Source organism: Opisthocomus hoazin, chromosome 14, assembly GCF_030867145.1.
Source record: "Opisthocomus hoazin isolate bOpiHoa1 chromosome 14, bOpiHoa1.hap1, whole genome shotgun sequence".
Lineage (NCBI taxonomy): Eukaryota > Metazoa > Chordata > Aves > Opisthocomiformes > Opisthocomidae > Opisthocomus > Opisthocomus hoazin.
This window is the reverse complement of record NC_134427.1, coordinates 7587565-7609837: the sequence shown is the minus strand read 5'-3', so window position 1 is coordinate 7609837 and position 22273 is coordinate 7587565. Positions and strand designations below refer to the sequence as shown.

The window sequence follows — 22273 nt, the reverse complement described above, 5'->3', positions numbered from 1 at the left end:
CTGCAAAAATCAGAAGGAAAACACACATGTATTGCCATTTTTACATTCCCAAACTCACAAACCTTTTCCTGTGTTATTTTTTGAAAAAAATACTTCAAATTTTATAGGAGAATAATAATGATTAGACCACGATAAAAGTGCCGAACTTCATTCACAACCAAATAACAGGATGGTAAGTCAGTTTGCACAGTCTGCAAAATACTGTACAGAGTCTACAAGTGGCACCTGCCTCGCTGTGCCCTGCGGCTCCAACTCCGCCCCAGTCCGGCCACCTCCCGCACCAGTCCGCACCAGTACCGGGCAGCGGAGAGCACCACCTAACGTCTGCGGGGAAGGAACAGCCGCTCGGCTCACCCGCAGCGCCCGCGCAGGCAGAAACCCGCATTTACGCCCGCCGCCTCTGGAGCTCTGGCAAGCCCGGCCGCTGGACCTGCCCTTCCCATTAAACCGATCTCTGCAGAAGCGGGCGCGGGGGCAAAGGCAGGAGAGGTGCGCAGCAAACAGAGTTTTACGTTTGCAGCAGGCACCACACCACATCTCACCTAAAAGCAAAATTGTGAATTTAATTCGGCACTTTTACTTTTTCATTCTGCTACAGGCTTACTACGATGTTTAAAATCAAGTAAACTTGTCCTAGGATGCTCCCTGTGCATACACACACAGACAGACATGGAGACAGACCTGCCGTACTGACGGACATAGACAAGTACACACATTTAGCTTCAATCTATGCAGATGAATTAAAATGTACTTATTTATCCGACAGAATAGCATGCACCCCAGGAAAAGGGATTTTGGTACAATTCAGATGCAATACTGGAATCATTTTAATAGCTGAGGTTTGAATACTTAATTGTAAATACATCAGCGTGAGCTTTTATAATCACTGTTGGCACAACTCACCGACTGTATTCTCAAAGTTGTGTTTATACTAGACTACAATGTCAGTTATATCGAAAGACTGGTTTATATACTGTGAAATACTTCACAGAATGGTGGGGGTTGGAAGGAACCTCTGTGGGTCACCCAGTCCAACCCCCCTGCCAAAGCAGCGTCACCCAGAGCAGGCCGCACAGGACCACGTCCAGGCGGGTCTTGAATATCTCCAGAGAAGGAGACTCCACAGCCTCCCTGGGCAGCCTGTTCCAGGGTTCCGTCATCCTCAGAGGGAAGAAGTTCTTCCTCATGTTCAGATGGAACTTCCTCTGCTTCAGTTTGAGAGGATCTGTGCATATACGGGATTCTGAAGAGGTCGCCTAGGACAACGTCCCCACATTAAAATGCATCCCAAGCATTGCATCTCCATTCCACAAGGAGAGGTGCCCCACACCGATAGTCAAGAGGATTACAAGAACCACAGTTTAATTGATTCGGGGGGAGGGGAGGGTTACATTTGGTTAATCAACACCTTTTAAAACCATCCCAACTCCTTCGGACAGGGTACCTGTTAAAACACATTAGACTCATCTGAGAATGTCCTTAAAAGAAGTGGTCTGATAGAAGGTCTGGCCGACAATGAATCAGGTGCCTTCCTGCTGCTCTGCAACAGCGAGGCAAACAGACTTAGAGCACACGCGACGCTCGCCCCTGCCTAACGGCCGCTCGAGGCAAGACACGCACACACCTTTTCCCAGCGAAGTCCCATCCTAAGGGACGCAGCAACGCACGCTCCCTCAGCACCACGGTGATGAACACTGGCTGGGTTGTGCAGCGCAAGAGGCACAAGGGGTATTCAGAAACCAGCCCTGCTTCCCGAAATGGTTAACTTCAGGCTTGGAGGTTTATGCTACAGGTGCTTTCGAGGGAGAAGGAAACCATCCTCGTGCTCCTCATAACTGGTATTTTTAAAATCGCAAGTTATACAGGAGATCTGCAGTGGAACCCAAGGCTAGGGACATCTATTCAAGGCACCTTGCTCTGAGGTAGCCCCACCATCTCTGCAGTCAGCAAGTCCAAGACTACCCCTCATCGTGAGGTTCAGGGCAGTGGCTTATTCGCTTGTACAAAGAAAACTGGAGGCACTAACAAGTGGGATGGACCAGGCAAGACAGGCACTCCTAGATCAAACAAGCCTGAGCTGTTTGCCAGGTCTTCCAGAGGATGGTCAAAATCGAGTCCACCTTGTCCCCCACTTCAGAGAAGTTTGTGCCTAGTCCACTAACGCACCAAACGACAGGGGGGATGGATGGAGAGTGGAACCAGCACTGGCCACCTCCACCCTGCTCGGACATCCCAAGCACGACCAGCTCGCCCACCTGAGGTGCAGCAGGAGAACCAAGGGGAAGAGACAGACGAAATATTTAAGCAAAAGATTTAAATTAAAGCAAAGGGGGGGGAAGCAGGGTTTTGCTGGGTGAGCAAATCTAACCAGGGGTTTTACAGGAGTTAGGTGTTAGGAGGAGGAAAGAAGCAGTAGAGCAAGCAACACATAGTGACTCAGAAAGGAAATCACCTTATTCACTCCAAGAAAAGCTGTGATTGCTGGAAGTTTGAGAAAGCATGAAGATAGTGGATGTTCCTGAGGAAGGAAGGCGCTTCGTTACCTAGTTCACAACAGCACAAAAGACAGAAAATTGCAGTACAAGAGAGAGAAAGGCAGAAACCAAGGAAAACACAAATGCACCTTGCAGGTAAAAAAAAAGAAAAAAACCAAACCAAAACCAAACAGAAAAATAAACCACATCACATTTCCACGCAGAAAATTTAATAAAGACTGAGCAGAGCCAATGCACTGTGCTACAGGAAACTCGGGTGAACCCAGTCCCGTTGAGGTCAAGGGCAAACGCCCACCGACCTGGCCTCCGTCCATCCTGCCCTTCCAGAGGGACCCTCAGCTGCCAAGTCGTGGGTTCAGGCACTGAAACAACCGCCCTGCTCTTTTTTTTCATTTAATGCTCCCCTAGGGAAACTGATGCTTTTTTTCCTTTTTCTAACATTAAGATCAGGACCCTCAAAAAATGGTCTCGATTTAAAATCATCTACCTGGTCTTAGATACCTTTAAAAATCAGATGACTGACTTCAGCGTCTGAGCGCTGACACAGTCACCCGGAGCTGGTATCTGCTCCAGGCATTCTATAAAGCTCTTACTCAAAATGTACATTTAAATACGGCTCAGCCTGTGCTTAGTTTGCTATGCACATATAAAGCGACTTCTCTAGCTGACACTTTGCTAAACGATTTCACAAGAGCCTTTTATCAAAGCACATAAAGCACTCTTGAAAGCAAGTATTGAGTGGGAATGGATATTTTGGCCAACAGCTTAAGGCAAAAATGGGTCACCTCTCAGGTGAGTTGAGCTGGGGCTCGGAAACCCCCAGGGGACCCTGCCAGGTCATTGTCCTCAAACTGTCCTATGTCCCCAGCTGAGAGGAACTCCCTCCCAGCCTGTTCTAATAGGGGTATCAAGCTAGAAACTATTAAATAGTGCCCAAGTGGAAGAAATTACACAGAGCCTCAAAGAATTCAACCACACTTCTTTAACCATCTCTTACTTTCAACTTTAATGGTTCAGGGGTTTTTTGTCTTGTATCCACGTTTTACTTCACTGATACTGTGCCACACTTGTACTTTCAATGTGATGAGAGAGGAAAATCTTTACTACTTCATTGGATACTTTTTTTTTTTTTAAAAAATCAAGATAATCACAATTTTTAAATAAGGACTAAAGATAACAAGTTATCCCAGCTGAGAAAAGTGCACTGAAACCTCACGAGATAAGAGCTTCAAGGACAGAAGCCTGTTTTGAACCTCTGTATCTGGAAGGTCAGCCCTAGGACATGGTCAGACAAGCTGGGCACCAGCCTGCCCAGTATCACAGTGCTGGTCTGGGGCACAGCTGGCAGGACAGAAGCCACCTCTGCATGCCACTACCTCTGTGCTGGCCAAATCCCGCAGCTGTGCTGCTGAGAAAGCCATGGCTGGCTCCAGCCCCAGCCCAGGAGGCACCCTGGCCCAAGCCACGCTGCCAGCATCTCCTGGGTGTTGGTGGGGGGTGACCCCATGCCAGCAGCGCTGGCCCCTGTCCCTGTGCTCTGCTGCTGCCTAAGGACATGCAAACCCGATGGCGAGAGGCCAGGGCCGGCCGGCAATACGCCGCGGGCTGACCCGAGGCAGGACCTGGGGATGGCGCAGGGGGAAAGAGGGGCTGCAGGAGGGAGGGCAGGCAGGGGAGCGGCGGAGGCACAGCTGGGGTGAGCAGGGGCTGCCCAGGAGGACGGTGCTGCAGGGATGTTTGGCATCCTTGGGAAAGCAGAGAGCAAGGGGCAGGAGGGTCTCAACACAGGGCAAGTCATAGGCCTGGAGGTGCTGGCATTCACCATTTGCAGGAATGACGAAGAAAATGTTTAGGAGATGATTTACACTTCTAAAACGAGCCTTCCTCCTCAGCAGCGGAGGAAAGGTGTTAAGAAACCCAACCACTTTCGAGGAGAGCTGGACACCGTAGGCCAACACCATCGTACAAGCCCTCGGTTAAGTGGGGTGGGCAAATGTGACAAGACCTGACTCTGCTCCCCCTGCACCGGCACCTGAGGGCATACGCAAGGGGAACATCGCGGGCGTGCTCTCTGACATAAAGAGCTTTTTTTCAGGACACAATATGGTGGGTTTGATGATCAGTGCAGGTTGGAAAAGGGCTATGGTACTTTTATAAGAGACAGCAGGTTTCCATCCAGTGAAGGCAACTAAGGAAAGGCATGGGTTGAGTCTCTCCTTGCTACAGACCTAGACCATTTTTAGATGAGCTTCTTGACATTTCTGGCACGTGAAAGAGCAAGACGAGACTCTAGGAAGTCTCCCTCAAGACACGAGTGGTAGACGGTTCTGTTACAGATTCATCTAGTGCTTAAGAGTAAGAGGGGTCTTCCTAAAAATACTCTGCAATATATCATCTTGTTCCTTACCTGATGACTTTTTTCTTGTATATTTTTTAAAACTATTAGAAGAATTTCTGGGAAAAGGCTGATAAAGATCAGCAGAATTATTGCCAGCCACGTGGAAACAGAAGTCAGCATATGGGCAAATACAAAATACATTCTTTGCTGCTTCAAGAAAGGCCTGAAAAAGAGAGGATACAAATAAATTCTGGTTAACATGGATTTCCCAATAAGGTCAGAATCAAAGGCAGATTCAGATCAAACCGTCAGCAGTAACCCCTCCCTTTCAGACGGAGGTGGATACAGCCTGCACAAGAAACACACTGTCCACCCTTCTCCCAATGTATCTCCTGCCTTCAGCTGTGCTAGCTCGGGAGGAACTGTCCCGTCACCTTGCACGATGTATTTTGCATCTTCCACATCTGTCTCATTTCAGGGTGGGCACGGGTTTGAATTTTGCTACTGTGACTGAAACAAATTATTCACCTTATCAAAACCCAGATCATTTTATTTCAACTTTGGACTTTGCTATAACTTCTAGTTCGCTTTTGATGCTGGAAATCCAGAGACTCTCAGTCCCAACAGGTTATTTGCCTCTTCCTCCCTCCCTTGATGATGGAAGGGAACCAACAGATCCTTGTGAAAAATGCCTCATAAATAACGATGACAAGGATCCCGAAGAAGTTGTTGCTTAGCAGTAACTCAAAAACATTGAGCTATGCAAGTGAAACACACCAGTAGAAAACTCACATTTCAGCACAGAGGTCTGGCCAGATTGCAGATCTGAATCTGTTGGTCAGGAATGCTGAAGAAAGCCCGTGACCCCCCCCAGTTAAAATATTTAAATTAGTTCCATATCTTTATCATGAGGCTGCTGGGTCAAGGATCTAGCAAATAATCCGTGGCACTAGCCCACAGGAAAGCAAAGGTGTAAAATGCAAGGTACTGCCAATGTCAGCATGAATGTCTACTCCAGCACAGGAAACAAAACTAATAGTACTCGTAATGTACTACTGCTTGTCTGCTTTTGCAAGACGTTACACCTAAAATCCTGGTCACACTGAAATCAATGAGAATTTCTTCTCCTACTCAGATCCAGGATTTCAGCAGCAGGATCTGCATTTTCTCCTGCTTATTTCTCCCCCTTAAGCTGCCCCAGATCACAGGGTCCTCTTGCTCTGCATCCGCCTCATCTGTTCCTTCCTTCCAGATCACGGGGTTTCTCTCCCACCCAGATGCACAAACAGATCCTGAAGTCTTTACCCCTGAACCTGCCAATGCAGACCAGGGCCTCAGCACCCAAAATGCCCCCGTGGGCAGAAAAGCGAAGGGCCTCTTGCCAAAGCCGAGCACCTGGATGGCAAGCAGGGTGTCCACTGCTTTCCAGCTATCCCTTTGGAATGGAAAGGAGCACGGGCGCACACAGCCTGACATCCGTAAATCTCTGGATGCCGCGGCCACGTCCCCCGCCAAACCAGTGCTGGGCATTCCCCTAAGCAAGCACCACGGAAAGAAGAAGAGATACTTGCCAAATGACTCCTCCCCAAAAGAACGAGAAAAACACATAGAAGGCAAGGGATCCCCAAATCACAAAGTGGTTCATCCATGTCCAGAATCGCGTATCTAACGCTAGCTGTGTGAATAAAAAAAAAAAAAGAACAGGCATTAAATACAGAGTGTATTTAATTGTTTATGCGAAATTTCTGACTGCTTTCACACTTAATGTTGAAATTCTCCAAACAGCTACCTCTCTGCATATGTGCACCAGGGAAAATATTTTCAGTATCTACAGGCTGGCACAATGTCAAGAGGGAAACAGTGAGTTCCTAATTGTAACTGACACTTCTAAATAGAATAGATTTGATGCAACCTCTGATGCTACAGGAGAGAAATGTCTAAAGGTTACGGGGACCATAATTGCCTCCCACCACCACCTGCTGTCCTGAACCAAACATAAAAGACCTTTTGTAAGGTCTTATGCAAATTGTTTGTTCTGGAAAGCTCCGTGAAACAAAGCAGATTTGCTATTATCTGACAGATGTGCTTCTGTGATCCCTCCGGTGCTCAGCGTGCCTGAAACAAGGTGCAGAAACCCAATTCTCTATCGCTCCTCTCCTCTTGCTGGAACTGAACACCGAGGGGTGAAAGCATGGGAAAAAGTCAACTAACCGACTGGAGTCCTCAGAAGAGGGCAAAAAATAGGAAAATAATGTAACCAAAACATAAACACTTATAGACCTGCACAGCCCAGGAATACAGACCACAGACTACACAAAGGACAGCGGTCAATAAGCAAGTCCTGCCTCTACAGATGAAGAGAAAATTTAAGTGTGGTGGGAAACATTCACAGAAACTTCAACACATTTACTGCACGATTTTACAGTGCATACACACGCACTGGAAAATGACTGCAAAAAAGCAATCGAAAAAGGAAGGAAGATCCTAACCTTCAGAGTGACGGTGAACACCAGTACGGTGAAAACGATCGTCCCAAAGGTCCAGTTCCCAAAAACCTGAAAAACACATCACGTTGCCACAGGCATCTCGGTCCATCTCCTTGGACAGGCACAGAGAAGACGATGAGGAGGGGGTGCAAGCAGGGACCGGTGGGGAAGGATGCGACGGAGCGACTGCTACGGGGGATTGATGCTCGGACTCGCCGCCCGCTATGCTACCCCGTGCCATGCAGTGCCACACGGACGGGTGACCCAGAGTTGGGACAGTGACGGGTACAACCTCCTACTAACAGCAATGTCGATCGAGGATACAAGTCATGGGACCACCTGTATTTCGTGATTTCTTGGTAATTGACTCAGTTTCTGCTTTCTCGCAACACCTCTGCTCACTGGCTCGTTTTAGTCCCATTTGCAGAAGGCACCAATGGGCATTTTTCCATCCGGTTTGGTTTGCGGATACTAGTGACTACGCACGACAAAGAGAAGCAGATACTGCATATGAATCCAAATGATGGCAATGAATGGGAGGGATGCTTACCAAAGGCTGTCAAGATCTGAATGCATACATTAAAACAGAAAGTGAAATGTAAAAGTTTTCAAAAAATGCAAAAAAAATAAAGTCAATAGGAGCGAAAAAGGAGTCAATCAAACATACATGGATATTATGAACAATTGCTGGTAGCAGTTCTTACAGGCATAAGTGTTTACAAAACAGGACATAAGCACAGACCTCATTTTAGTGCCACATAGACTTGACCTCTCAAGGCATTTGCGAAACATATCAGCGCTTCATGTTTTATTCAAATACAACCAAAATGGCCATAAATACAGAACGGCACTGAATCTACAATATAGGGGCTTGGCTACTTATAGCTGGGACCACAAGTGCTGGCATTGATGCAATGTCTGCATATACATACATAAATTTCATCAGCTTTTCTCCAAGTGTCAGTCACTAAAAAAAGCTAAGATGTTTTCAAGGGTCACAAGTGACGGCGTGAAGATGCTTTCCATCAGCCGAGACCTGACAACACGCTGCGTACCCCCTTGGGTAAAGGGTCCTGAGGCAGCCCAGGCCACCACATGCAGCAGCCACACTGCACTAAGTCTTTGCTCTGTACTCAGTTAACCAACAAAAATTTACCAAAAAAAAAGAAAAAAATTCAATCTCTCCCCCCCCCCCCCCCCCCCTTTCTGTGCAAGTTAACCCGGAGCAGCCCCCACACCTCGCTCACGCGGCAATGCAAGCGCTTGTCCCGACACAAGAGGCACGAGCAAGCAGACGGCGGGGAGAAGAACAGCCTGCGCGTTCTGACAGCGGTGCTAACTTCTGCTGGCTTCCAAACAGCCCCCCCTCGCCGCGAAGGGAGGAGGGCGGCTGGAATCACACCCCGGAGCAGGCGCAGCGCACAAGCGGCCCCGTACCGTGTCTGCGCTGACAAGCGGCATCTTATCAAGGTGGGGTACTTCAGTCGCTCGTCACCAGCCCAACACGTGCCAAATTTCAGGCAGCGTGCTGGTGGGAGGACAGACGCTGCTCTGGCACTGGGCCAACGCCTGGGACCATGCAGAAGAGTGGAAGAGCGCTGTGCAAAGCTCACCGGGTTGCAATAAAGCCGTGTGTAAGACTAGTTATTTTACCTAGTGAGTATAACCAGCTCTGCTCTGTTTCCATGGCAATTTGGAAAATGTTTCATTTCAAGCATTTGCTGCAAAATCACACCATAAGCAAGGCTACACGGTCGGACAGGACTCAAGACACACCGCACAGATTAAGCGTGTAGATATTCCCTGCCAGGCGCATAAAAGAGGCAGCGCACAAAAGAAACACTCGTCTTTTTCTTTCTTTTTTTGGTGGTGTTACCTTTCCGTTATCTTCCAACGATGAATTTTGAAAAAGAAAATAAACCCCGAAGAAAAATACGAGTCCTTCAAAGGCGCCCAGAAAGGTCCAGTACAGGAACGGCCTCCACTGCAGCATTGCATTATCCGAAACCTTCCTGCCAAGAGACGGAGGAACAAGAACATCACCATCGCTTTTAAGACGCGCCGCAAAGCCCCTCACAGGCAGGGGGTCAGTGGGCTTTGGAGCAAGCCCTTGCTGTAGTAGGCAAGGAGGGAAAACACATAAATATCTGCCAGTGTACAGGACATAAACATTTGCCATATGCAGCTGCTGGTCATGAGAAATCGCAAGAGGTTCAGCATATTAATTTGTTTTGTCCTTCTCCTCTAGGTGCCTTGGACTGAAATCCAAGCCAGCCCAAAGCAAACAGCTGTAACGCTGTCCCGAGCCTCTCCCGCAGCCCCTGCACCGCCCGCAGTATCAGACATTGGCTGCTGAACTTTACAACCAGTGCGATGCTGAACAGGAGCCGTACGGGATGCAGCGAATCCGTGGCATGCTTCCCCTTTTTGCTGAATGCACAAACTCCCCCTTCGAGCACAGCTCTGCAAGTCCTGTTCCTGGAAGCACTATTTTTCTGCACAGGCTGAAAATAACCTCCCGAATCGTGTGGTGGGTGGTTTTAACACGGGGGTTGTAGCAGGAGGCTCTTGGCTGAATATAGGACGGGATCTGGCACGCAGGCAGCAGCAGCAAATGGATGGGCTGCGGGCGAGGGCAAAGCCCGGGGAGCCGAGGGCGGCTGTCAGGGCAGGAGGGATTTAAGCAAAAAAGTTTCCTGCGTCATTATCTTTTCAGATTACTTTCTTTAAAATTTGATGATTGATGGGGAGTAAAAGCATGTTCATGGCAAAACCAAAAACCTCCATTCTCTTCTCACTTTTCTTCCTAACTATTAAAGCAATACACCCACTTTCAGCAAGACGCACCTTGCAAACCAATGTGGTGCTGGGCTCCTAGAACTGCAGTTTCTAAAACAAAACCCTTCCAAATCCCACGCACGATGTTGCGGTGGCAATGTTCTACCGTGCTGCAATTTGGGTACGAGTAAAGAGCACAGATAAACCAGACTGTAAGTGGGCTTTATCGCCAGGAGAGAAAATACAACCAGCTTCCTCCCCGCGAGCTCTGGTTTGGGTTCAGATTTATGTCCTGCAGTGCCCATCGCAAACAGGCTTTTTGCAGCGCCTCAGACTAGAGATCTGCACTGCAGCAACTCAGCACTTCACACAGCAGAGGCACAGCAGTCCCTCTGCATTCAGCAGCGCACGCACAGGCATGAATATTCAATCTAAAGCTATCTGCCTGCACACTTAATCTGTTTTCCCTCAATGGACAGACCCCAGAGATCAGACGGCCCACCAGGAGAATGCACCGGGACCTGCTGTTACTGGTCTATGCCACACAATATTCATTTACCAATTTATTTAAAAATACCTGCAGTGGCATTTTGCCATGGAAGCGGAGGAACATAGAGATCTAATCAATCATGGATCCGAGCACTTATTTCAAAAGCACCCATGCCCCCTTCCTAGCCTTCCAGCCCTTGTTGCATTTGCAGATCTTTCTACACCTAAAGCAACTTTCACACAGCATCTTTAGGTACCTGCTAATTCCCTTTGCTGTCCTGCAGCGACGGCATCGCTCTTGGCTCGAGCACAGCCATGCCACACACAGCTCCTCTGTCGTACGACACAACAGGGCTCGCACAGGGCGCTGGCCAGAGCAGCCCCAACCTGGTCTCACCACAGGGTTGAGTTCAGCTCTAAGCCTAATGCCAGGCATGGGAATTAACAACAGCGATGCACGAACAGGGGTTTCCCCAAAAAAGCATCTTCCTTAGTTCTTGCTGAAGGGCTGCACTCAAGCACATGTGCATGGGAGGAAGATGGGAAGCATCTTCATTTCCATGGCAGGTTCGAGTCTCTCCTCATTGAAACCAAGGAAGGAGAGAAAGCCACCAGCAAAGCAGAGAGAGATAGTCTCCTCTTCAACTGTCCTTTCTGTGGGCAATGTGGCAGGAAACCCTAAGGATATGGATCAAAGCATAGAGTTCACTGGTAATAGGCTCTGATACAGGAATCTGGTCCGTGGAGGGGAAGCCTGGGGGAGGATATCCATTTAGACCAGCTGAGAAACTACCTGCCGGAGCTGGGCTTCAGAAACATTCATCTTTCTGAAAACAAACGGATCTTTTTCCCTCCTGAAAGCTAGATCTCCCCTCCATCCATTACATGCTCTATCATGTGCTCGGCTCATGCTGGCTGGCTCAAAGCTAAGGTGAATGAATGGTCTGGTCACGCTCACAGCTTGATTTTTCTCACGGATGAAGAATTCCACCTACCGTCTATTTTTATTATAGACACACAGCAGTGCAATTTGCTAGACCAGATACAGTTAGAGAGCATAAATAAGTAGAAATAGGCAGTAAACAGGACATTGCTCAGCTCTAACACGGCAGCAGCAGCGCCAGCAGGGACAGAACCAGCCGTTTCCGCAATTCACAGCAACCCCATCACCAACGCGGGGCAGGGACACCCGCGTACACTCCTGCACCAACAAAACCCAAACCGTGGTTAACCAAGCCCTGCGGAGTCTCACCCTGTCCAGTGCTACTTACATGTACAGCTGTGGATCTGAGGTCAGCGTGTCGATGCTGATGTGCTGCTCCAGGAGGCTGTACGCCAGAATAGGTAGCGATGTGAAGCAGATGTTGTACATTGTAAGATAAGCAGCATCGTACAGTGGCTTAAAAGAGGAAGAAAGGGTAAAATGAGACAGAAATGCCACTTCAAAAGTCTCCCCACAAAGAGATTAAAAGTTTCCAGCCCTTGCCTCCATACACACCCCACAGATTGATCCCCTTGTCACAGTCACACAGGACAGGTTCATGTGATAGGGGTCACGCTCCGTGCAATGCCGGGGGGCCAAGGCACCTGCAGGCTGCGTGGCTGGGACCCCGCTCCCACTGCCGGGAAGTTCTGTAACTGCTCTCACCTCCAGCAAAATGTGGTTTAACAGCCCTCATCACAGCTTTTCTGTAGCTGCTCTTGTGTTGCTGTTTCTATTAACATACTTTGTCTCCTGTGACTCTCTAAAGACTAGACTGTGTTAGAGGAGCTATGTCCTCTTTTTTTTTTTAAAAAAAAAAAAAAAAAAAAGGCAAGTGGTTCTGCCAAGACAAGCAGAGAATTATCTCCTATCATTTACTCTACACCTTACTGTTACTTCTGAACTCAAGCAGACACAAAAGCCCATCAGTTGACACAAAAGCTAAAGCTCGTCTCCAAGCACGTGAGCCCACCCACTGCATGTATCTGTCCCTCCAATGATCCCTTGGACTAAGCAAGTCTCCGATGACACTCACCATGTGTCTTTTTTTAAAGGCTGTCATAAAAGAACAAACTGTTCTTCCTTTTGAGAGACAGCTTTAATGCAGGGAAACACAGCAGAGGAGAAAAGATCAGGAAGTCTTTGAAAACTTTTAAGTGAAGTAGCAAAATCAGGTGTGACAAACCAGCTAAAGCCCTCTCTCGTTATTTTAGGAAGGTATCCATCTACGTTCATGGGAAAAGAAAGCAAGGAGATAGCTTTCTTTTCAGTTATAGGTCTCAGAAATATTATGCTCCAGATATGGTGCTGAGCAATAAGGGCGGTTCCTACTGCCCTCTACAGCGAGGTGAGGAAGGGACAGGACACAAAAAGCCAAGTCTCTGCTAGGAAGCCTCGTGGGGCCTCTTGCTTTTTATTCTGGCTTTACAGACACATTACTGGAAGTTACCTGCTGTGAGAATCCACAGAAGAACTGGTATAAAAACTGCGGTAAAATGAAGCAAAGGTTCTAGGGAAATGAAATAAGAAATGGTTAGCAGGGAAGCGCTTGATTTCTCAATCTAAATAATTTTTCCTGTTATCAGATATTAGTGTCTGATATTACAATATCAGACAAGTTAGGGCATTGTTTTCCACCAAGCACAAAACTAACCCAACGAGCTCTTAGTGTCTGCAGAAGACACTGGGAGAAACCCATGCTCACATTCCCCTGTCAGCACAGTTTTCAACTGACAGGCCCACAGCAGAGAGAGCCTCCTCTACGGAAGGAAAACAGAGCTGCAGAATATCCTATCCATTTTTTGCCTGTTTACTACTTTTTCCACGGTCAAGGAACCCCACAGTATAAACAAAGAAATAAGCTGCACACACATCCTTACCTTATAGAAGAAATACTGTACAAGGTGTGCTATTCTCACGTAATATAAATGCCCGTGTGCTAGTAGCAATTTTCTTAAATGTTTAAACTTTGGTACAGCATAGTCGCTGTTTCTGGAAGCCTGCCGTCCTTCTTTGCCTTTTATACCTGCAGAAAGAAGTGTGGCAAGGGGTTAATCCCCAGGGGACTGGAATTTGGACCGACGCCACCCGTTAGGTTTGCTCACATCACTCGGTGTCTGCAGGCACGACAAGGGCGATATTTCCCGGTCGAGTGCCCCAGGAGAGCAACTCACTAGCGTGCTGCAAGACTCGGCGTGGTTTTGGCTCCACAACACTCAGACCTGCCTCTGGAGTTTTTCAGCTATATTTAGGTTGCTGTCTGAGTTCCTATGTCAGAGAGCGTGGTGAAGAGTATCTAAGCAAACCTGACAGAAGATAAGGAATTGGTTTCCCCCGGGGTCTGCCCGCATCTAACACAGCCTAGTTATTTCATCGCAGACACTCAGCCGCCCAAGACATCCCCGCAGAGCTGAGTTCAAGAAAGACAGTTTTGTTCACTCAAAAGCCACATCCAAACAAACTGCACTGGGACCCCATTCATTAGAGGGCACCGTGGCATTTCCAACAGCCCCAAATAAAGAGGCTGCCCTTTCTCTTCCATCAGCCCTTCTTCAGCAGTATTAGATAAATCCCCAGTATTTCCCGTATCTCTGACACCTATCCTCCATTCTGCGGATTGTTTCCAGCCTGATGTCAGTCCTCAGGGCAGGGCAGACACAACATAACCGAGCACCACCTCGGGAAGCCCGTGCGGGTCCCCAGGGTTGAGTTACTAGCAGCTGCGACCAGTTCGCCCTAACAAAGTCTGATATTTTCACTGCACTGCCTTTGCAACAACTGCCAGTAATCACCCATCAGTTTGCTACTTGTGCCTCTTTTTTCTGACCAGCAAGCAACCTGTGCCACCTTGAATTTGGCCATAGCGTTTTTGAACACCATCTTCAGTTTATCACGGATAAAGAGAGTGGCACTATCAAAGGTGAGCAGTATGTGATCATCCCAAGCATTTATCTGAAGTCAAACCCTGGCTCCAAAGAAAGCAACAGCAAGCTTCCTGCGTTTTTCAGTGGGATCAGTTCAGCCGTGTGCAATCAGAAATATTGACTGCGCCAGAACAGCGACCCCCAGCAACAGCAGACAGGTCTTAGGGGTCGGACGGGTGTCACCAGGAGTCTCACCTATTCCAACATGTGCTTCCAAAATCATACTAACATCATTCGCACCATCCCCCACGGAGAGTGTTATCGGGCTCCCTTTTGTGTTCTTCACCATTCGCACAATCTAAAAGATTTACAAAAAGGATAGCAGCAGAAATGAGTCTGAAAAATTCAGAGAAATTCAGTTTGAAAGCCTCCAAAGACTCCCCACTTGCAAGAGCCCCCCAGGACAAGCAACCAGGCTTCTACAGCAGCAAAATAACACCTGGAAAGTTCAGATTAATAAAACCCTTCATTACCTTCTTTGCAGTCATCAACCAGAGTGAAAGCCAAGATCCAGCTGCACAGGACTGAAGGACAGTATTTAAAAAACAAATCCCAGGCAGCAGCATCCCACCCTTCCCTTCTGCCAGACCCCGCTCTCCCAAAGATGGGACCTCTCAGGCGTTTTGGGGGGGCAGGAAACCCCCCCAGAAACCCTCCCACAGGGCAGGAACACACCACTCCTCACGCTTAAATACCATCAGCTGGCGTGAGGGAAGTCACAGACTCCACTTGACAAACTTGGAAAGGACAAAAGAACAAACGGGGTTTTTTGTTTATTTCTATTTGGCTTGGGCTTCTGGCTTCCTGCGAGTGTATTAAAGTTTTTACATTCAGATTTGAAAGACTGGTGTGTTTCCATTAGCCTCTGAAGCTCCAGTGAGGCTTACACATGGCCTGGAGAAGCCCCACCTGGTTAAACGATCAGGTCAAGTCGCTGTCGATGGACTAAAAGTGCATCACATCACCTAATGACACGCTTCTGTCAGTTAAAAGTTGAGTACATACCTGTGCTTTCTGCAAAGGAGCCATCCGGCAGCAGAGGACTGCAGTACACTTCAAGCAGATTTGTAGAAATATGTTTTTGTAATTACTAGAACTAGAGTCCTGAGAAGGGTTGAGTATCAGCGACAGCGTCGCGCCATCTATAATGAGGCCGTATTCTTGACTCAGCGTCCAGCTTCTGCAACACAAAGAGGCACAGGTTGGAAAAAAACAGTATTTTAAGTCAGTCTAGCTGCTTGCATCCTCTTAGTAGAAAAGAAATTGCTTTTGTATTCATTTTCTTCTCCTCCCTTTTTGGTGGCTTAGCAATCTTAAAAAGCTTGGATTTAACATGCGCCCTTCACTAAGGGAACTGCATAATTAAGCTCAAAACCAGCTAATAACTAGAGACGATGAGCAGAGCGAAGGAGCCAGGCGCAGTGTCTGCAAGTAGCCACTCCCCAGGGCCACAACATAGTCTTATTTCCCCCCGAAGTTTGTGTCTGCAGCCCAGACACACACAGGCTGGGTCCTCTTGCTCACTTACCTCTTCAGGCCCCCCCGGGTTTTGGGAATGTCCTGAATCAGCTTTTTATGGTACTCCATCAGCAGCTCATGGAGCCGATCCTCCTTCCTTTCGCTCTCACCAACCGTTCTCGCCGTCAGCTCCAGCAGCTCGGTGCTGGTCTGGAAGAGCCTGCAGGCGTAGCAGGTGGATTTGGCAGTTTCCATCTTGTCTCCTGTCAGCACCCAGACCTTCATGCCAGCCGTGTGCAGAGCTTCGATCGTCTCTGCCGACTGCTCCTGCAGCCTGCAAGCAGAAGCAAAACATCATTCCTCAGGTTGGTCCACGTTTAATCCATATAACCCTTATTTTGCAGTAGGAAATACCAGCTCAAGGAAAGTTAACTGGTTTTCCCTGTGCTGGACAGACCACCACCACAGCAACAAGGATTAGAAGACAGCAATCCCAAATCTTTACTTGCAGCCAAAACAAAACATCATTGCTTTGTACTACGATATCTAAGAGTCCAGGGTAAGGGTTTAATCTATACATGCAGTTACTATAACTGCATGCAAAACTGAATTTGTTTTGCTGCGCAAATTAATGCTGCATGCTTAATTCACTGTCTAGAAGTGTGAATACTTTGGTAGTTTCATTAATAAATTCTAATTCCTACTACACTGGCCAATTTTAGCAACTAGGGCACTGTGTAATGGGTTATGCCACAGAGGAATTAATTGCCCTGGACACTTCCAGCATCTGCCTGGCTGCTCGGTTCCACCACAGCGAGTCAGGGCCACGACGCAACATCAAGCAGAAACCGCAGGTACCGCAGTGTTGGTGGTCGCCTCTTTACCTGTCTTCTACGGCCGTAGCCCCAATCAAGTGCATGTCTGCCTCTGTGTCTTCAAAAACCTTTGCCATCTTTTCCTCCCTGTCCTGCAGAGCCATCTTAGCTTCATTAAGTAGCCTGTCAATTTTATCGTACTCTATTTGAGTGAGTTCTTTGAATGCCACGCAGAGCGTTCGGTAACCATCCTGGCAGGGGAAGGGAAAGAAAAGAAAGTGGACATGGGACCTAAAAACAGATTTTCTACAGCTCAGCTTTAGCATTAGTGTTTTTCTCCACCATCAGTGCTTGCTGTCAGTACTGACCCTGAGAGCAATGATAATTTGTTGGTTTGAGTCAAAAGACCAATTTCTCTGTGTTTATACAGTAAGTTCTTCCCATCAGAGTAACCATGGTTATGCTTATTTTGTGCATGTGATACGGCAGAGAGAAACCAGGAGAAGGACCAGAGCCGAGTGTGCATCCAGCAGGTAGAGCGGGGACCGGGTGTCCCCACAACTGGGACCAGGCGCTTCTCCCACCAGAGAAAACAGCCTGCTATTGTTATTTCTTTTTTTAACTTGCTTGAGAGACGTTTGGACACAACTGTGATGGAGATCATATAAATAAATCAAACGTCAAATAAACGTTGGAAGCCAAAGAAACAGAAAAGGAAAGCAGCCTGTCTTCAAAACAATGTGAAGCGACATTCAGATTTTTCAACACTTTCCTCCAACGCAAGGTCACATCCCTATTTTTGGAATAAGGCTTTCCCGACCCCAGGAGCCAGCCAAATTCCATCCGCGTGCTCACCATAGCGTTGCGGTCCACGTGGACTTTTGTTTGTTGGATTTCTTCTTGCTGCACCCTTGGGAAAATAGAGGAGTCTGCTCCTTTACAGAAGAGAAGCAACTGTCCTGAAACCAAAGTATAAATGGTTTATAGCACTCGCAAGCTGCAGAAAGCCTGAACAGCTTCAACAGCCAGCAAATGATGCAGAGGGAGGAAACGTGGCAGGACTAAAGAAGGAGCTGCTAGAAGCCCTGTTGCTTACCAAGAGCAGCCTCGCACTAACCTGTGCAAAAGCTTGTTTGACCTCGGGCTGGGACATTAGGTGTCCCTCCCCGCCTCTGAGCAAGCTTTCTGCCACAGCCTGGACAAAGCAGTTTATTTTTCCCTATTTAGAAGCCTTGGCAACCTTTTCAGGGAGGGTAAAACAAGCATCCCATGCCTTACAGGACTAAAATTATTGAAGGATGGTGACCTCTGAATTTTTGCCTGCTACCCCCAGGAAAACCCATCCTGCTCAGGGGAAGGTCTCGGATCTCCCCCCTGTAGTTGCACCCCCAGGCTGGAGCAAAGCAAGCAACCCACAGGTCACTGTCCCTGTCCTCTCCCCTTATCTGCTGCTGGCCCCCAACCACTGCTATGCAGAAAATTAACTCTATCCCAACCAGACCCAGTACAGAACTTAATTAGACCAGCTTAGAAGACCTAACAGCTCGGCCTCGCTGGGTTACAGCGTGTGGCATTATGCACGCTCAGCACAGCAATAAACAGGACACGTTTCCTATTTGTCCACACTGTATGGGAGTCCAAAAATGCGTTTAACTGTACCCGCGGTGGTTCTCACAATGACACTCATACGGCGACGGACAGGATCAAAGTTCAACACATGCAGAAGCTGGTACCTTAAAAAAAAGAAACTTAGACTCAGTAAAAGAAAAATAACTATTTAAGACAGAAAATCACTAACAACGAGCTGCAGAAATCAATACACCCTACCAGTGGCAGCACCCGCCAGGCACTGTACTTTTTACAGCTACTACACAAGAAAGCAGAGTGAAAAAAGCCCTCCAGTGCTGCTTTGAGCACGGGGCTGAGGGTGTGGGTGCCCAGCAGTGCTCAGAGCCCAGGCAGCAGCTCAGCAGGGCACCACGCACCGCAGGCAGCGGCGTCGGTTCCGGCATCTAAACCAGAAGCTTCACCATAAGGAGAATCAGAAGTGAAACTTGCTTGTGAAGGCGAGTTCTCAGGGAGCACTGGGATTAGGTCAGTGATTCTCAGATGTCCCACGAGCTACAAGCACAGAGTGAAGTCTAATCATTTTCAGCTCAGAAGGGGAAAAAAGTTACAGGGAAGCAAGGCATATCACGCAGTGTAGGCTTAGAGTACCCTGTCACAAGGCCAAGCCACTGTCCGTAAGGTCAGCAACCACCCCGTGAATCCCGGGAGCCATCTGCGCAGCCAGGCACGGATGAAGGATAGGTGCAAGGGACTGCAGGCACTTCAGATGGCACTAAAATCGCCAGCAGATTTTTGGAAGTAAGCCTTTCAGCCGGCACCTTGCTGTGTCGCGCTTTGTAAAAGTGAGAGGAGTTTTCGGGCAGGTCAGCACGGTCTGACAGCCCTCACGGAACAGCTTTGACCTTGCCAGGTTGGCCACGCTGACCAAACTCAATCCAGCCAGGCGGGGGCCGGTGCAGCACTAGCAGCCCCGTTCCTTGGCGGCCCCTGCACTTACATTTCAGTTTCATTCTTTTGGTTTCGTATTTTCATGAAATCGTTTTCAAGTCCTAGAAAAGTGAAACCATACCTGTCAATAAACAAAAGGACAGAACAACATTGAAAACACCCATTGGCACATATTATTCATTAACAACGTTCTCGTTTCACCTTCTGCACTGCAGAGGAGAGAAAAGAAGTTAGTGAGCCTGAGCTAAAACTCTTGGCTGGATGTTTGCTTGCTCCCTGCAGAGCCTGCTATGATGTTCTGGCACCACTCCCCGGACCTGGAGAGCTGGGCACCGCAGTGCACAGACACCACGAGCCTCCGGACACAGTCTCCTGGGTCTCCGGCAGATTTCTGAGCCATGAACAAGTATACACAGCTGCAACAGCCTCTGTCTGAAACCTGGGGGCTGGCAATAGCACGGAATCGTAGAATGGTTTGTGTTGGAGGGGATCTTAAAGATCATCCAGTTCCAATCCCTCTGCCATGGGCAGGGACACCTTCCACTAGACCAGGCTGCTCAAAGCCCCATCCAATCTGGCCTTGAGCATCTTCAGCAGGATTCAAATGCACGTTTGATTAAAGTAACTCATCCTATTAATTTTGCCACTGCACGCCAAGGAAGCAATTTGGCTGCAACACGCACATGGTAACCGGTCTCCATTTCTTGGGGACTGAAATACATGGCCATGGGTGTTCCAGCAAAGGAGCCTCTGCCCCAGCCGGGCCCTGCGGCACCTTGGGGCTGCTTTCAGCAGCAAACACAAACTACAGCCTCCCAAGAAGCTACTCGGGGAAGACCCTTTGCAGAGCATCCCCTTCTACAGAGAGCTCATTTAATCCCACAGACTCACGTGGCTTCACAGGGCTGCAGGTCAGGCCCAGCGCTGGTATCACAACACGCTGCCCCAGAGAGAGATTCAGTCGTGACCAGGGAAAGCGGTCTATCGCCTTCAGATAACCCTCACCTCCCTCCCACCAGCGACAGGGAATTAAAAACCCAACATCATCGTATTCTTACTTTTCTGCGCCTTTCACCAAAGCAATCTCGTCTGGGGAAGAGGAGATGTAGGTGTATTTGCGTTCTGGATGTCCTATCAGCCCATCCACCTGGTCTGCCTCCTTGATCTGAACGGTGTGGCACAGGCAGAGGGCTCGCAGGAACAGCTCCTCGCGGCTCTGGGCAGGAGGGAAGGAGGGTTTGTTACCACCTTAATGTCATGCACCGAGCCCACCTCGCAGCACTTTGGTGTGATTTTTGTGTATGGATATTTTAGAACAAAAAACCAACACTCCCTCCCAGCTTCTGCTGCATTTACCCAGCCAGAAGCTGACCACAAAACCCTAACAGTCATCGACATGCAGGTTTCTTACCTTTTCTGCTTTGCCGTAATATTTTAGGGGTCCATCTGTCTGAGAGAAGCCATCCACCTCCGAAATGCAGTCTTTGTACTTGTGCCCATCTATGCAGCACTCTATGAACTCCATGCTGTTCTCCGTCAGGGTCCCAGTTTTGTCCGTGAAGACGTACTCCACCTAGAAGAACGCAGGCAGGCGGCCTCGCTGGAGCCCCAGCCCCACGTGCCGGGGAAGGAGCCCCCCAGAACCAAAGAGGCTGGGGCATTTTAGCGCATCTGTACTAATGCCGGAAAGCACTTTGCTGCTATCCTAACCTGGCCCCACAAAGATGCAGGTGCCCCACAGGAGTTACACCACCGTGCAGTTCTACTACTTTGCTCCTCAGAGTAGTTATCTTTTTTTTTTTCCCCAGCCTGTGGTGGCAGGTGGCAGCTCCTGAAGACTTAAAGTTTGTTTCCAGGCTCTTTGTTTTCCTCTCATCCTCTTTACTGGGTCCTTTGCTACAGCTCCTAGTGCTTATATAGCTGCTGCTGCAGGTCTGCTGCCTCCTTTGGGGGATTTTCATCCTGGTGCTGTATTTAAATTAGGTAATTACTACTCCCAAATATTTTTTTTACTTTTTTTAAAGCAAAATAAAAAGCAGAAGGCACTACCCATACCCTCCTCTCAGTCTCTCCTAGCACTCACAGGAAAGGGAAGCCTGAGCTGTTTAATTGCCCCAGCAAAGCCAGCAGCAGCGTGGCCGCGTGTGCACCGCATGCCCAGAGAGATGACTGGGCAGACATTTTCGCTAATCCTCAAAGAGACAGAGGATTTTTAATTTTTAATTGAAGCAGTGAAAGCAAACCACCCTGACACGCAAAGCGCTGCGCCTGATATTCCCCAACATGGAAACAATTGGCATGACCCAATTCCTGCTCTTTCATGCACTATTTATAACCTTATCCATTTTGCAGAGCGAGTAGAATCACATTAAATGGAAAGTGCCACCAAGCCAGCCAAAGCTCTGCCCTGAGGGGACCGCGAGGGACTGCCACAACAAGGGTTCCTATCAGGGAGGGCGTTTTCATCCACATTTTCATCCAAGCAGATGGAAGCAGAGCACGTTCTGACCTGCCCAAGCTCCTCGTTCAGGTCCGAGGTGTTCACCAACGCCCCCTCTTTTATTTCTTCATCGTACATCTCTTTGTCCCAAGAGATGAAAAAGGAACCCAAGAACTTCTGCATCTCTACTGTAACGTACATGGAGACTGGGATAATAAAATTGAAGAGGACCATAAACGACAAGAAGTCCGTGAACATCCGCAAGACCTGCAGTGGAAAGAGGAGAAGGAGATGCAGTCTGTGCCTGTCAGGTGTAACTCAGGGGCTGTCTACAGCAACTCCTCTGGGGTTTCAGGCAGCTTTTTCTTCTAAGGTTAAACAGAAAAAAAACCAAAAGCAACCTGAAAATGAACACAGCTAAGATACAGGGCCAAATTTTGCTTTCCTTTGATGCAGAAAATCTCATTGTCTCCTGCACATCTGCGAGGGTATAATACAAGAATGTAACTCACTGCTTCATAGTCACCAAAATGATGTTTTATTCAAGTATA

General features: G+C 48.3%; 1 protein-coding gene across 7 annotated transcripts in view; it reads right to left on the bottom strand.

Moving 5' to 3' along the window:
- ATP11C (ATPase phospholipid transporting 11C (ATP11C blood group)) overlaps positions 1-22273 on the bottom strand; it is a 57332-nt gene that overhangs the window by 3495 nt on the left and 31564 nt on the right. For 4 of the 7 annotated variants that reach the window (XM_075435891.1, XM_075435892.1, XM_075435890.1 and 1 more), the window contains 18 exons: positions 21792-21989; positions 20694-20855; positions 20341-20498; positions 19332-19403; positions 18425-18498; positions 17621-17724; positions 16835-17016; positions 16021-16284; positions 15498-15672; positions 14688-14790; positions 13449-13594; positions 13019-13078; positions 11858-11985; positions 9196-9331; positions 7323-7388; positions 6405-6508; positions 4903-5056; positions 7-1256 (listed from right to left, as the gene is read on the bottom strand). In XM_075435891.1, coding sequence (XP_075292006.1) covers positions 1023-1256; positions 4903-5056; positions 6405-6508; positions 7323-7388; positions 9196-9331; positions 11858-11985; positions 13019-13078; positions 13449-13594; positions 14688-14790; positions 15498-15672; positions 16021-16284; positions 16835-17016; positions 17621-17724; positions 18425-18498; positions 19332-19403; positions 20341-20498; positions 20694-20855; positions 21792-21989 — 2520 coding nt within the window. In that variant the 3' untranslated portion in view covers positions 7-1022. Of the gene's footprint in view, positions 1-6; positions 1257-1408; positions 1541-4902; positions 5057-6404; positions 6509-7322; positions 7389-9195; positions 9332-11857; positions 11986-13018; positions 13079-13448; positions 13595-14687; positions 14791-15497; positions 15673-16020; positions 16285-16834; positions 17017-17620; positions 17725-18424; positions 18499-19331; positions 19404-20340; positions 20499-20693; positions 20856-21791; positions 21990-22273 lie in introns of those variants that run through there. The other 3 variants (XM_075435896.1, XM_075435895.1, XM_075435893.1) reach the window with 3 other exon arrangements.